Source organism: Limanda limanda, chromosome 1 (genome assembly GCF_963576545.1).
Source record: "Limanda limanda chromosome 1, fLimLim1.1, whole genome shotgun sequence".
In the NCBI taxonomy this organism is placed as follows: domain Eukaryota; kingdom Metazoa; phylum Chordata; class Actinopteri; order Pleuronectiformes; family Pleuronectidae; genus Limanda; species Limanda limanda.
In genome coordinates, this window is record NC_083636.1 from 14,410,427 (window position 1) to 14,427,203 (window position 16,777).

Consider the following 16,777-nt stretch of genomic DNA (forward strand, 5'->3'; position numbering starts at 1 on the left):
TATTATGTGAGAGATGAAGCCTCCATCAGGTCCTTAGTGTTGTATCTTAAAGTGCTGCTGGGAATTTCTCTGAAGACTCTGAACGCAGCTCCTGCTAATGAAATCAATTCTGTGTCGTTTCGGTGGATTTGTCGGTCAAACTCTTTTATGGAAATGAACAGCTTAATTTAATTCCATGTAAAGATGGACAAGATGGTGCCTTCTTAAAATTTGAGAAAGCCAAAACGTCTCAATCGGACCTGGTGGCCGGCTACATTATAGGTAAAAAACCCTACCTCCTCCATGTTAGTGAATGGGACTTGGACCCCCCAAAAAAGTGAAAAAACACCTAAGCTTTTCTCAAATATGGTTTCTGTCATTTTACTTACTTCTAATCACACTGATCTACGTTCAAGTTTTCCGTTAGTTTGGTTTCAATCAGTTATTCAATGCTATAAAAAACACAGGGAAGTGGAGACGCGGAAAATTCCAAATTACAATTTTCCAGCAAGTACATGAACTCAGCATAAATCACCACAGGAGTGTATGGTGCTTTCAGGCGCAGCTCGGTCTTCAGAGTGCTGGTGCAGCGAAACACAACAGATAACAATGTGGAGCCGGAGCTCAGCTGGATCTCTGCACACACGCTGACCGACCATGGCCGGTGCTCGCAGCCGCTGCTCCCGCCGAGAAGAACCGTCCGGGGAGACCGGGCACTCGGCGGGGTCGCTGCGGGATCTGCCTCGATGGATCAAGGTGTACTTGTACGGGATGCACGGCGTGTCCCTGGACGTGCTGCTGTCCTCGCTGCAGGGGGTCTCGGACCACCGCGACCCCAAGCTGCTGGGCTTCTCCTCCCCGTACCTGTGCCTCGTGCACGCGCTGAACCACTTCTTGCTGGAGAAGGTGTACGCGCAGAAGAGCAGCTTCGGGGGTCGGCCCGCGGTGTTTCACCTGGTTTTCTATCCCTCCATCTACATTGGGCTGCAGCTGCTCATCGGCAGCTTGAGCACGCTGCCCGAGCAGGTGAGGGTGGTGTCCGGGTCCCAGCTGGTAGTGCACTACCTCCTGGCTCTCTACTTCACCCAGGTGTTCCACAGATGGGTGTCCAGGCTGCGGTACAGCTCCTCGGGCACCCCTGACCTCCGGAGCCCGGGGGACAGGGGGGACAAGCGCCCGCATGCGCCCGAGGGTCTCCCCGGCTTGGTGCGATTCCTCTTCTTCGGGATGCAGGGCCTTCTGGACGAGGTGATCTTCACCGCCATCTTCCACCTGGTGGAGAAGTCGGACCGAAGCCTGAGCGGCCACACGTCCCCGTGGTCCTTCCTGATGTACGGCAGCTGCAGCTTCGTAGTGGAGAAGCTCTACCTGCACCTGCGCTTCCGCCGGGGCTGGAGGACGTGGCAGCGGCTCCCCATCTACGTCTGCTTCATCTACACCTGGGAGTTCTGCTGGGGCCTGTTCCTCAGGCAGTTTAACGCCTGCTCCTGGGATTACTCCCACTACCCCTACAACGTCATGGGGCTCATCACCCTGCTGTACCTGCCCGGCTGGGTCGGCCTCAGCCTGTATCAGGACGTCCTGTCCAATGTACTGATGAGGATCAAAGTGTGCCCCAAAGATGGGAATGACTTGGGCGAGGAGAGCAAAGAGGTCAACGGAGAGCTGGACTCCAAGAATAAATAAAAACTTTCATATTTTCTTACAGAAGTTTTAATCCTTACTTGTCTGAACCGCGTCCTACTGACAACTATTTATTCTAACAGAAAATGAACAGGCCTTATATTTATTACTCAAAACGTATTCAATGACAAAAAGGTTAAAGTTTAGGTAAAGTATGTTATAATGTGGGACCAGTCTTGGAGGCCATATATCTATAAAGCTGCTTTCAGACTTACACAGAGTTTCTAACACGCGACAGATTTAAAATCTCCTGCTGTCTTGTTTCACGTGTGAAATGCGAACTCCGGAGAAAGTCCGGAGTTCATGTCTGAAAACAGCTTCAGATACTTTGAGTTCAGTCTGTTGGGAGGGGACATGTGTTACTGTGACAACAGATGGGGAGATTCTCAGATTCGGGAATGAGGACAAATATGAAGATGAGACATTAAAGCCTGATATTTCTGGGTCCATTTCTGAGGATAAAAACACGAGCCTGTTTTTTAACATGTTTAAATTCACTTTACTGCCATTTTTACTTGTCAGACGTGACCTGTGGTTTTAATATTAAGCCGTTTCACAACTGAAAGTGTGAATATTTTTAAATACCTGCAGTGGTAGAGTAGCTTGGGTCAGATTATATGCACTGGCATGCTTTAACTGTAGCTAAAACACCAAGAAGTAGAAATACACTTTTAGTTTTATAATTTAAAACTCACATATTACCACCTAAAAGTTATAAGGCAGTTTTTAAATATTTTTTCAAAAGTTCCAACAAGAGACTTGTATCCATTTGCCCCATTTTCAGATTTTATTGTTTTATGAGCGTATTAGAGTGACGCATGGCACCTATTAGCACATAGAGATAAACCAAGAGTAGCAATGCGAAAACTTGTAGCTGAGCAGAGCCGAGGAGCCGAGTGAGATGTTACTGTGAATCTTTCATGAACCAAACGTGACTTTGCTGCAGTGCCTTCCTCTGCAAACCGAGCTGGCTGCACTCAAACGGACCAAGTGTCCCACGGGTCTCCGTCTGTTCCTCAGTTTGTCCTGTTTCTAAAGAAAAGAGCATGAACTATAACCAATGTCAATGCAAGTGATGTTTAAATTCGAACATTGCTATGTCCTTAAACTAAAGAGTTTTTTATAGGTCTGAGCTTAATCGAATCAAATTAATGCCGAAGCACTTTGACTGAGCAAGTTTATCACCAACTGACGGATTTGTACATTTCATATCATCTCCGTCAATCAGCGTCAGGGCTGACATTTAAATCTCAGAGAGGAAAACATCTAATACAAATATAAATTGATCAACTTATCTTGACGTAGATATCACTCATGAGTTCAGGGGGAACACATTTTACTAAAGCTGTTTTGAAACCTGACTTTACAGTGGTCTTTAGTCTAATGTGCACTGTGAATAATCATAATCTTGCCATGTATGAAGCTGCCTTTTAATACAATTGTGTAAATTGAGGTTGCAGGTTGTTCTCAATTCAACTCTAGATGTAGGTCATTTCTATTGAATTACTCTGGGAATGTCTTAACCTTTTCCTAACGTTGAAGGTTTTAGATTTACCATACAAAGTTGTTTTGAGAGTTTGATAATCCATCTGTCGTAAAATATACCATTTTAGTGCAAAATACAATAAAAGGTTTATGGCCTTGTACACTCTGGAATATCATTCAAAATTATCAGGCATCATTAACATTTATTAGAATTATTCACTTTGGATTCTTAGAATTCATTTTATCTGTTAAGCATTCCTTTTATCGTCACATGAGCGAGTGACATTGAGATTTTCAATGGTCAAATAACTGTAATTCAGATTTCCTTCTGTGTTGTGTTAGTCAAAGTGCTTTTAGAAAAGGTTAGAATAGAAATGGATGGCTGACTTCCAATGGCATGTACTCTATGACTCACACTTTCAATTAAATATTCTTTTCTGCAACGTGACTCCACCTTTTCTTCCCTTCAAATGTTGACGAGCACCATTCAGCAGAGTTCTAAGTGAATATGTTCCACTTTGTACCCAACATGACTACCTCTGGTCATAAAACAGATGAGGAGCGTCCACATAAAAGCTTGAACCTATTTTTAATTTGACTGCTCTAGTTGTAAAGCAGGATTGCAAAAGGGGAAAATGACGCAGAGCAGGCGAAGGCAAGATGGAAAAACAGGTTTTTCCTTTGTCTTGTTTTTTTTCCATGCTGGTTGTTGTGCCCTCATTCTCTGGTTGACTCACAAGACTGACGTGGTGTCGTCAGCTGCAGATAGCACTTCATTGTACATCTGTGTTTGTCTATATACTCTGTATATGTCCAAAGACACTAGCAAGCAGATTATATTACAGGTGATGTTGGTTTTAAGCTCTGTTAGTCACAGTAGAACACACAGTAGTTCCTGGTGCACTCTATTATTACTGTTTTATTGCAGGGATAGTGTAGAGGAAGCAGTTCAGCAGAATCTGTTTGTCATGTCAAACTCGGTCTGAGCAGCAAGTCAATACAAGTTTTGCATGAATTTTAATGGGCTTTACAATACAGTTTTACCTGTCACCCAGTCACTGCGCTGCAACTATGTACAGCACTTTTCACATACACTCACACCTGCAGCATAGGGGAGACTGGGATCGAACCACTGACCTTCTGGTTTGTGGACGACCCGCTCTACCTCCCGAGACACAGCATAGATAAGTAACAAACAAAAGCAAATAACCAAGCAACACATTTGAGTGATCAAGCCGTGATGCAAAAATCAACATGTCAAACCACTTCTTCAGGAAACCAAGCAAACACACACCCACACACATTCAGTCTCAACCTCCCACTCAGCACCCAGAGGACCCACACTAATACACCAATGACCCACAGTATCTGCTGACAACGCCACGATGGGAATAGAACACACAACCCCTCCAGAGACAAACATGAAAACAGGCTTTCACACACACATGGAAACAAACAGATAAACCCTGTTGTTTACACTGTACATTATCCGCCCTGTTTGCAGTAGCAACAAGATGCTGCTTTCAAAAAGATTCACAATATAATATTATATTATTAGTCTTTTTATGATACACATAATATTCTAATATACTATACTACATTTCACAGACGAAGAAGCAAAGAGGAAATCATTTCCATTTAGCTTGAGTGTCAGAGCTGTGATGTTGCACACGTTACTTCAGCCTGAATGAGCTGTTGTCATTGTTATGAGGAAGAGTGAGCAGCCTCATGTTCTCACAACACAGCACCTTTTGAAATAGAATATGAATGAAGCTCAATTGTAAATCTATATTTAAATCAATTGGATTGGATTTGACTATATTTTGGGATTTGATATTAAAAACTACCGTGAGAAGTTGAACACATTACAACACTGTCGCACCCTGTCTTTCCATTTATTTACATGTACAGTCAAATCACATACAAATGCCTACAGTGAATAATAAGACGTGTTTGATAAGGCACCGTCTCTTTGATTCCTTTCCTCCTGGTTTGGTTGTTAACTGCCGACTGCTGACAGATTTGTTCAGGTTCTGTCAGTGTGGTCACAGTGCAGAGGCTTTGATGAGGTGAGGCTTCCTGAGTCCTTTAAATGTATTTATTTGTGATAGGAGCCGGGAGGAAGAGCTCCAGTCGAGCAAAAGCCGGCCGTCTTTTCTATTTCAATCACAGGAAATGAAAATCAGTCTAATGGGGTGAAACACGCAGACGCCTTCTGATCATCTGGATTTCAGGGTCTGCAGCTGGACTGTGGATTCTCCATGTCTGAACTGAAGGAGCAGTTTGGTTTGATTTGTGCAACAAGCTAAACTTTCAAGTTCTTCTCAGTATTGTCTTTAGAAATACTACCTTGTTGCATATCATCCAATGCCGCTTTATTGAGTGTGTGGGCTTTTTGGTGCAGCCCCTGTTTCACACTGAACCTCAGGGCCTTGGCGAGCTCCCTGGGAGTCCTGGGAGTGCAGCTCAGGCCTCTGTAGCATTGACAGGTGAATCCCCGGCTCAGAGCCTTCAGGTCCACGAAGGTAGCTCTCCCAAGGGCCAGGTAGCGCCTCTGAATATGCACGACCCGGAAACTGTCAGGGTTCAGGTGGAGGTAGTGGTTGGAATTGTAGTTTTTGCGGACGCAGCGGCCGTTCCCCCGACACAGGAAGCTGCTGCAGAGCTGGGCGGCCGCGGAGACGTTGGTGACGTAAGGATTGAGGGTTGAGGTGAGGTAGGATGAGAGGGATTCACAAGAGGCCTGGGGAGGGAAGGAAGGGGAGTGGAGGAAGGGACATTAAAGAGCAAGAAGGGAGAAGTACTCAAAAAGCAAATATACATGTTTAACAGTCGTCATGTATGTTACTGAGCAGCTTGTGGATATAGGAAATCCTGTTGTTGGATGAGATTGTTAAACGCAGGAGCCTGGGGGGCCCTTCACTGACGTTTCAGAAAATCCTTTTAGTTTTAGTTTTAAGTCTGGAACCAGGTCGACCAACTACTGGAGTAATTGTGACTATAAAAGATATTGTAAAATTGACATAACGTACATATTATTTTAAATGAACTACACATCCCATAAACCATTGTGAATCCTTGTACAGACTATAGTATAGTAACCTTGTGTACTAACGCTGAATGACCTGATTGAAGCCAACATGAGTTTTCCAGTCGTAAACACTTCCACAGTAACAGCGAGCTCCACCAATCAGAGACATCGCTATAACCCCTGAGGATTGTGGGTAGTGTGAATAAAACCCATTTTTCTTAAAACGCAGCTGATACCATGAAGTCTAGTGGTTCTACAGCAGGGTTTAACATCATTTCACAGTCTCGTAGCTTGTGGTAAGTCTTGGCTTTGGATGGGTAACAGACTCTTATATCATCTTACTGAACCCTTTGTCTGTTTCTGACCAGCCGCCGTCACTACAGCTCCATGTCTTTCAGCACAGCAGTGGGGGTCTGCGGTGTGATGTTACCTGGTCGTTATAGTCAGCGCTGGCCCCCCACAGCACAGCACCAGACGCTCCCACGGCTGCACTCTCCCCCACGGTGCTCACCAAGTCCCCCTGGACACAAATGGTTAAACACGGTCCCTATAAAATGCCTCTGTAGACTTAAAGATGATGAATACATGTTTACATGCACACTGCACAGACGGTAAGGCTTAAGACACGTTAATGTATGAATAGACACAAACGAGGTGAGAAGAGAGGAGGAGGATTACACGCTCAGGTGAGGGTTACCACCTGCACAGGCTGTCGTTAAACCACAGAAACCAAACTCCACCTCAAAGTCGACCTCAGGCGGGAAACTCGTCACTGCTGAGATGAAGGTGTAACTTAAGATGTAGCTCATCTAGTTCAGCGTGTGGCCGCTCCCTAATGGCATATTTCTATTGTCTTTTTTTTTATTTGCGTGTGTGCGTGTGTGCGCACGCGTGTGTGTGTTTGTGTGTGTGTGTGCGTGTGTTTGTGTGTGTGTTTTCTAAATAAAAAAACTGTAATTTGGCAGAGCATACATGTAAGGTGGGAGGTTCAAGACAAGGTACTGTAATACTACTACTACTAATAATAATAATCTTAATCATAGTCATAAAAAGATGTTAAATAAAAAGCACAAAAGAAAAATAGGTTCATTATAACACCTTTTTCACAGCCGCCATTTTGACATGAAAGAGTTGACTCAGGTGTTTGATTCATCAAGGCTCTATCTTAGTAGAGCACAACCTTAATTAATGTGATTAGTAAAATCAAATTCACTTTATTAATTATACTAACTGTAATAAAGGAATGAGGTGTTTTCAAAAGATGGTGGATATAATTATTTATTTATTTAGAAAGATTGGTAAATAGGTCTGATGCTGTGCGCCCTTTACGTCTGCATCTCGTGAGTGAGGCCTGTATTAAACAAATCAACATTTACTCGGCTCGTGTTTACCTGGCTGAGGAAGCGTCTGTTCTGATCGACAAAGACGGGACGTGTGTAAACAAACACGGGCGCAGTGCCTCCACTGCGCTGTGGCAGGGTGGACACTCGCAGAGCCTCCTGGACACGGTTCCTCACCATCAGGGCAGCTCTGGGGTTATCTGCCAGTGAGGCCTGAGAACAGAAACACAACAAATCAACCTGAGAGGTCGGAAATCTGTAAGCAACACTCAGGATGGCCCTTTTTTTACAAACCAACCTGCAGGTAGACCGATGGGTAGAGGGCCGTGCTGGACTCCCACAGCCACAGGAGCTCATCGTTCTGCCTCCTCACCTCCTTGGAGCACCGGCCTGTGTAGCCGGGCTCCAACCAGCCGTAGTTATAGCAGTTGGGAAACAGGTAGAAGCCCCAGAGGTAGTTGGGCCTCATGGCTCTGCCCATCGTCAACATCCCTGACATCAAACTTCTGGCTGCCACCTACAAAAGAAAGGGCTGCTCATGATTATTCACCAACCAGATATCTACTTTGAATTTGTTCTCATAGTTAAATCAGACCTGGAACCGTTGTTTGGCTTTTTCTGTGGCCTGCTCCACTGTGAGCGAGCGGTTTGTCTGCATGGCATGGGCCACAGATAAGAGCTGGTAGATTCTCTTAGTGCCCCAGTTCCTTTCCCAGAGGGGGCGCCATTCCTCCCAGTCTATCACAGCCAAACCCCGGCTGGTCCTGCAGAGGAAGACAGGAGGAAGAGGAGGTTAGGGATCAGTGTCAAAACATGGCCAGTTACTAAAGGTTGGATTTCTGAGACTCACTTGGATGTGATGTAGTAGGTGATATCAGCTCTGGCCTTGTTCATGCTGGCTCTCAGGTTGCCCCTCTGAGGAATACCTCCATACAACTGTTTTCTACCAACAAGGTCTACATGTGGGTAAAGACCCAGCCGGTCTGTGTAGAACAGAGACAGGAACTGACCCGGGACCTACGACAGAGAAAGGAATCAACTTCAACAAGTGGAACAGGAGGATTTTAGCACGAAGAATAAATGTTAAGGTGAAATAAGAATAAACTTGAAATTCGAAGATTAAAGGCAAAGAAAACATCAAACTTTGTGAAGCAAGTGATTCATCTACAAAATGACACGAGTAGAGGAACTGGTGAAATTGCTCTCCAGTTTAATTAACAAGGAGATTCTTTCTCTTTTTAATAAAACACAGTGTGGTGATCAGTATTCAGACATTGAGGAGATTGTGCCAAAAAATATCTTCCACTGATTTAGTTTGACTTTATCATCAGCATTTTCACTTAATTCTACAAAATATAGAAGGAAAGAAACTCTTCCTCCTCTTATTTTCTGGCCCTACTTTCCAAACCACAAACCAGATATTCACAAGGTGATGTAAATTTTAAAATGTCCAACGGAAATCATCCGAGTTTTGGTCCCCTCACCTTTGCAGGCGTGGCCACTCCTTTAAACGCTGAGGTGTCCAGGGAGATGTTGTATCTGTTACACACCAGATCAGGGATGTTCCAGCTCACAGTGAAAGGTTGGTGCTTGAACAGCGGACCTGTGGTGTGAGGGAGGGATCGAAGCAGAGGTAGCTTGGAACGATGAGGGTTCGATTCCTTTGTGGGAAATGGGGACGGTTCGAGGAGAGGAACGGGTGGAAGTTCGGCGAGAGTTTTTGAAATGAGAGACGAGAATGTCACAGGAAAAGATGATGTTGAAACGGGGGAGAGTGTCTTGTTTGTAGTAGTAGAAGACCAGGAAGGTTTGGGAGGTAAAACTGAATAGGAGGAAGAAAATGTAGACGTTGGCGAGACAGAAGTCTGAGGTTGAGCAGGATGCAGAGACATTTCGGACAAGGAGGACTGAGAGTCTGTGCTTAAAAGAGGCGCCATTGTTTTAAGAGACATAGTCGAATGTTTGCAGGACTCTGGTAGCTGCTGAAAAATGGGTTTTAGGGGTCGAAGAAGACAATGAGATGCCGGATGAGCATGGAAGGAATCAGGAGTCAGAGAGGCCTTGTTGGAAAGTGTGGACGAGTTTTGGACATCGATAGAAGATGGTATCAAACTTGTTGAAATAGAGATTTTTGACAGAGACGATGTAACGGCAGTTAAGGAAGAGAAGTCTGTTGCCTGCGATGTGGGGGATGAGCTTTTGATCGCCGAGTTGGCAAAAGCTGTAGAAACCGTGGTTGAGGTGGATTTGTTCATGCCACTGACAGGAAGGGTCGGGGCCTTTGTCGTCCTCAGGTCGGCTGACGCGAGAGCAGGCCAGACGGAAACGATTGCCACGGAGAAGAAAGAGAAGAGGGCCTGAGGGGGGAGGATGGAATGTGTGAGCGAGAGGAGAAGCAGCACACAGCTTCGGCTCTTCTGTGCGACGGAAACCATCCTTTCACCTGCCTGTGGACAAGGAATAGAGACTGTTAAACTCTGTATTTCAGAATATCAAAACAAGAAAGATGTTACAAGATGTTCAGAGCACACGAAAAGGCACAGAAGTAACGAATGGCCCCAAATCCTGCAGTGACAGTCTGGTTTCTACTCATCGTAGGTTTTCAATTTGTATAACATTGCAAGATAATGCATTTTGCAACCTGTCATTGATTTTTCAGGGTTATGTTCATGTATCTTGATAAAAAAAATCTGGTATCTGTATAGGACTTTAGGAGCGTGTGCGATTTGTCACGTATACAAAATATAAATCAGGATCTGGTGATTTCAAATGTGGTTTTAGAAGGGGACTGTTCCAGTATAGACTTTAACAAACCATCATATAAGTCATTTTACTGAGGCTGTAGTTTCCTTGATTTGTGGCGAAGCTCCGCCACGAGGCGAAGGTCCACGATTTCTCGATTCATAACCTGAGACTTTCACATCTACAGTCCCACAGCAAGTCTGCTCTCATCCTTCTGATTTTAATCAGAACAAAACAACTCCTCCAAAATGTAATCCTGCCTCACATGAACCACAAACTACCACAAAACACCCTTTACAATCACAAAACACAATGTACAGTACCAACACAAAACTGACTTAACAGTGTAAATAAGAACACAATACCTGGACATGCCTTCAGGGGAGCCGTGTCACCGTGAGACGTCTTGACAGGAGCAGAGCGGGTGAGAGTGTCCTCGCTGGAGTGACACTGTGTGATATAACAAGAGGGGAGAGACCCGGTGGGCTGAGCCGTGCACGAGCGTGTTCCCCACTTGTTTGTGTCAGAAAAACATTGTTTTGTTTTCCGTGTGCCAAGTTTGACTTGGAGCAGAGGAGGGAGGCACACCTGGGTGTGAGGTTATGGAGCGTGCACCGTGGCCCACTGAGCTGGGACGGAAGCTGCTGGTGCTCTGGTGTTGATGCTGCTGCTCGGACGGGTTTTCAGAAAATAACAACAACACTGGCAACTGCAGTTTGATATCCTTCAGTAAAATGAAATGTAAAAACGCATTGATGTTAATGTCATCCCCTTTGGACTGTTATTCATTCATTCAATGCTATTTGGACTTTGCAGTTCAGGTTGTGGGTTTGACACCAAGTAGATACATTGTAGAGGCCTGATTGGTTAAATTAGTTTCATCACCAACAAATTAAATCCTATGTAGATCCAGGAATAACTGTCTTGTTGCAAAATTATATTCTAAATGTCATAAAAGAGAAATGTGATTATTTTATTGCTGGAAATTATCTTTAAACGTTGTCTTTATACAACACTCTATCGGTAAACAGGGTTAAAAATAAATGCATCATATGCTTAACTGCAGCCAAGATTCCTTACACGCTCCCCCCTGCTGTTTGGAGACAGGCGAGTCTGACACCTGGCTGCTAAAACATGAGTTGGATGGTATTAATAACAGCACTTCAACTTTCCGTGTGAATGTAATTACATGAGACACACACTGAAGTTTACAGACGAAAAACAATAGCGCACACACCAGCACATTTCTCCTCCATGTTAGTAAATAACAGGGAACTGTCTGGGACGTGCAGTATACATAGAGAACATAGGACTTGTTTTCACCCTGCATGTACTGTGTGTGTGTGTAGCGTGTTTGTGTGTCTGCGTCATGTGATACCAAATGGTGGTGGTTGTTTCTCATGTTAGTGGCACAGTGTGAACATTGGGACAGGGACCTGTGACCCTGCTACGTGTTTGTTTGGAATGAAGTGTGTGTACCTGTGTGCACGTCTGCTGAAATCCTACTAGAAGGTGAATGTGGTAAAGTAAACAGAACTATGTCTCAGTAAAAAATCATTTCCTCTTGCAGAACTACATCAATAAGGATTCATTTCTACGACAGTTAGGATCAATATGGGGTTCATGATTTCAGGATATATTTTCTTAATATGATGTTTTTCCGATGTACAGCAGCACTAGAATGAAACCCTGGGCTGCACTTCATTATAGCCCAGATTAGGTTAGATTAGTTTGGATTAGATTAGGTTAGATTGGATTAGAAGGATTTGTTGGTTAACTCCAGCTCAGCACTTTCAAATGCCCACTTAAAGTTATAAAATATAGGTTTTACTGAGCAACAGCCCCCCCTGCAGCCACATGAATTCTGTTCTCTGTGTCCGAGCAATTTTCATGTAGAGACCCAAAGTCCATCAAGGGGTTGAGTGTGTAGTCCCACTCACTGAACTGAAACACAACTGCATATACTATATATATATATATATATATATATATATATATATATATATATATATATATATATATATATATATATATTACCCATGATCCCCGGCTTCCTCAACCAGAAGAGCTAAAATCCACCAAGCTCTGTTTATTATTTTAAAAGTTTCCTCCCTGGATACGGGAGATAAGCGCTGGTTTTGAGAGACTTCTAAGTCTTTTGAACAGATCTACAGCTCAGCAATTACTTCAACTTGTCAGACCTGATTGAAGCTGCGACTCTGTCAGTTACACACTTCTCACAGAAAATCGTACCTGCTCACCAGATTTGCATTTAACGAGAACAGACGTTCAGGTTGAGCAGAGGGAATAAGCCGCACCTCTCTCCCTTTTCCAAGTCAGTGAATCATCAGACTCATTTGGAAGCTGCACATCTAAGGTTAATAAATTGTGTGGTGTTTCTTTAAGCCCTAAAGATCTGATACTAAAGACGGTATGCTGTTGTGCTTGGTTGACTCAGGAAACGTGTTGATACAAAACAAAAATGTACTGATGCAACATAAGATAAATATGTTCCATCCTCCTCTATGTTTTTCTGCCTTCTTTTGCAGAGATTAAATCTCATTTGTCACTTGACAAAATAAAATACACAAGATTGAATCAGTTCCAAGCAGCCACATGAAGCCTCAACCACCAAACTCTCAGACTGTGTTAACCTCAGAGTCAACCTAAGGCTCTTCATACTTTGCTGCTGCAGACGGGTGCAGGTGACTCATCAAACTGCTTGTTGTGTGATGACATGTGCAGGCATGCACCACAGCTTGGAGCAGGTTTTGTGTTTTGGTGCCTGTGTTGTCCTGCTGTGACTTGAAATATTAACCGTTGAGCTCAGTGCACCCTCCTGCAGCAGAAGTGTATCTGATGTGATGCTGCCATCTTGTGGTTTAAACGTGCGTTTATAGTATGACAGTTAATGCAGGAGTACAATAAACTGCATTCAAACACACGTTCATACAGGGATTCCACTTTTTCTGTCACTCACCGTTAAGGGACAGTTTGGGGTTCAGTATCTTGCCCGAAGGCCCTTCAAAATGGAGAGTGGAGGTGCTTGGGGATTCTAACTAACGACCCTCTACCTCCTGAGCCCTAGCTGCACATGCACAAGACAGAACAAGAAATCTGAAGACATCAACTTGGACTTTGCAGCCTCTACGAAATCAAACCATCTTGAAAATTGGGCTTCCACACACTTTTTGGCACCTTGCTGTTCAATTGAACCAAATTTAAAAGCATTAATTGGTAAAATCATCCATGATTTTTAGATAAAAAGCTAATATTGCATAAGATTTTGGGGGAAGAATTAAAGTTTGATGTATTCACCTTAAATTAGGGCTTGAAACTGAAGTTTGTGGGTAACGAACCAATAGAAGGCACCGTCAGTGTTGCAGCCACCAACTCTTATCTTTTCTGACTATTATCTCTGAATCAGGGTGTATGCCATGTACGTGCCAACCTGTGTCATCCTCTGACCCTCAACCAGAGTAAAATGCCACCTTTACTCATCACAACACTCGCTTGTACAGTGTGTGTGACCCTGTGGTGACATTCACCCTAAATTCACACTGTCGAACACGCCGAAGAGACAGGGAAAGGCCAATTTTATTAAATATTCATACCGGGGGCCTTCAGGGGATATCTTCCTCCAGAATCTCAAATATAATATTCATGTCGTCCTCTTCCCTGCTTCTCCAGTAACCTCGATTCTCTTTTGTTGTGGAAAGTGGGTCAAGCGAACCTTTTCACGAGGGCAGCCCCTGAAGGTTTGACTGCAACGGTCCAGATAACCCCCCGAAAAACAAACACATCGTAAACACCTACATCCATTCCTCAACCATCTTAGCCTAATATGCAGAAACACACATAGATACTTATACACGTGTTAAAATTAATTTCCTGCTCATGATCACACCTCCCCCATGCTATTCATAAACGTCAGTGAGGTATCTAACACAAGCAGCAGGGTGTCCTCCGTCCAGCTCTCTGATTGTCATTGTGTGAGTGAGTGCATACCGACCAGTATTGTCAGTGTCACTCCTTTCTGTGAATAGAGCATCTGGATCATTCTGGATAGATAGATAGTGCAAATGGTCAACAAATGATCAGTAATATATAAGAAAATACTAAACTTAAGTTAAACGACAAAACAACAACTACAGCTTCTCTTTCCATTTACTTTACTTTTTTTAAATTTTCTATCTCAAGCATATTTTCCCTCCTCTCCCCACTCAACCTTTTTCCTGCTCTGAAATGCCATTATTCTCACCCCCTCTTGCATAAATTAAGGCAGTGTCCTTTATTCAGGATGAGTCATTTCTAAATCTCTCTAAACCGGAGGCCAGGTGGAGCGATGCAAAGTGTCCCGAGGTGTTTCTCTGCCTGTCGGTCGGGTTTTTCAAGTCTGACCAGACTCTGCTGCAACGACAGCGGACTCGGTTGAAGCCGGTGGAAGAATGTAGAGGAGGAGTTGAGGTTTTGGCCTATGTGTGTGTGGCATGTTTCAATCTGTGTAAGCTGCTCTTTAAACAAACATTACCACCTCACGATCAGCTGTTTAACAAATTAATGTATCTGGGTTTTCAATTCTAAAGTGTAGTTTATTTCTTATGCTCACATTAATATAATGAGGTAAAATGCAAAAAATTGGGAACGTTTTTGCAGATTTTATTGTAAACAAGGGTCAAATATTTTAATAGTAGTTCATACGGCTCATATTCATCTATCAAATACTAACAAACACGCTCTGTTTGGTGAATGTGCCGCGTTATTCACAACAGTTGTCTCGTATCATTTATCTATGTGATAAGTGCCACAGGAACTTTCTCTCACCCCACACTGACCCAGTAAGAGAGGAGAGCTGCTAAACCCACACTCAATCCAAAATACATGATCACACACACTCATTCATGGATGCCTGCAAGAAAAACGGGTCCTTACAGATAATCACATTCAGGACCTGAAAGGGCAAAGAGGGTTTTTGACACAACCAAAAGCAAAGTGTGAGTAATAAGGGAGGGAAAGACTGGAGGGAAAGGAATATTTTCCAAACAAAATCTTCGCCCTAACACAGTGACAGACGGCTTGGCTGCACATTTGATTAAATCTGAGGCAGAATAATTAAGCTCGAGGTGACATTTCACACACTGTGTCCACTGTGTTTACATAATTTGGCAGATAACAGCATATAGACTGATTTAAATGTACAGCATACAATGATTAGACTAAAGTGACATAAGAACATGAGATCTGTTACCCGACAAAGGATTAATTTCAAAAAGTATGAAAGATGCACATATGGGAACACTAGAAAGGTCTGTTGATCATTGGGAAAAGCGTTTCTTTGAATGGCCTCTCAGTCTCCCATCCTGCAAACGAAACCCATTTATGAGCCTGACTGAGCATGCTGCAGACGCCCTTCAGCACATTATTAAAATATGTTCAGCTTCATGTGGTCCGCCCTTGTTTTCGGCCACTAAACAGGCCTGTTTGATCACGGCTGAGCTCTATTCATCATGAAGAGTGAAATGTTTCCTGTAAAAAAGCTATTTTCATACACCAAGAACAATGTGTGTTTTATTTTAGAGACTCAATTTACGGATTCCGGAGACAAATATGTGTCAGACATATGTCAGATCTGACAACCTCCCCCTGAGGCTGAATTTAGAAACTGGAGCAGTCTTAATTTCAGTCTTAACTTCACTTTATTTATATACTCTTTATAGTTTCTTTCAGTGAAACAAAGGCATTTCAAATCATTATATATCCCAGCAACCAAAAACAAGAATCATAATATATAAATATAGCAATATGAGAATAGTTCAATATATATATATCAATAGATTTCTTATGCATTGTGACACATCATTGGTTTTAATTTGCAACCTCGGTGTTTTTTTATTCTCTGCTCGTAAAGAAGAGTTTAAAATCAAAACCTTAATCAAGTCTTTTAAATGTGACAGAAATAAGTATTGATTGATTTATTGTGATATTTACTTTCATTAGGGCCTGAGCACTGACAGGCACTGACAGACAGTGAGGCCCTATTGAAATTGTAAGGATTATTATTTTTGTTTTTCAGGCAAATTAATTTGCTTTTTGAGGGCTTTAACATTCTCAAATTCTTACCAAAATGTGCAGTGAGTGTCATCACATTGACAACAAGACGGAGATACAAACTAACTCAAAGATCGCCACGGTGTGACCGTGGCGTGGCCTCAAAGTTTGATGACACGCCATTAAAACACAAGGTTCTGTATCGTGGACATACATGGACCATGAATCCTTTGATACTGAGCCGTCATCAAACAACTCCACTCCTGCAGTGACAGTGTCAGTGGTTATACCAAAGAAATATTTGTCTTAATTTTAAAATGTTAGTTAAATTAATTTATGTTAGTTAAATGAATTTTAAATGTTAGTTAAATTAATTTAAAATGTTACTTAAATTCATTTTAAATGTTACTAAATCTCACAGGCAGCGTCAGAACAGGATCCTGGCAACGTGCACCTTGTTTCTGCTCTC

The 16,777-nt window shown here is 43.0% G+C and overlaps 2 protein-coding genes across 2 annotated transcripts; one reads left to right on the forward strand and one right to left on the reverse strand.

Annotated features, from left to right (window-relative positions):
- The first annotated feature begins 636 nt into the window (after positions 1–636).
- On the forward strand, positions 637–1,665 carry tmem229a (transmembrane protein 229A). The gene has a single exon (XM_061069799.1). The coding sequence runs from the start codon at positions 637–639 to the stop codon at positions 1,663–1,665; it is 1,029 nt and encodes a 342-aa protein (XP_060925782.1).
- Positions 1,666–5,452: 3,787 nt separating this feature from the next.
- On the reverse strand, positions 5,453–10,111 carry LOC133000603 (hyaluronidase PH-20-like). Its single transcript, XM_061070729.1, has 10 exons — positions 10,050–10,111; positions 9,962–9,965; positions 9,696–9,875; positions 9,003–9,179; positions 8,369–8,535; positions 8,114–8,282; positions 7,817–8,035; positions 7,570–7,731; positions 6,609–6,698; positions 5,453–5,890 (listed from the first exon to the last, which is right to left on the reverse strand). Exons 1-10 carry the CDS (start codon positions 10,109–10,111, stop codon positions 5,453–5,455), a joined length of 1,668 nt encoding a protein of 555 aa, XP_060926712.1.
- Between the last annotated feature and the right edge of the window lie 6,666 nt (positions 10,112–16,777).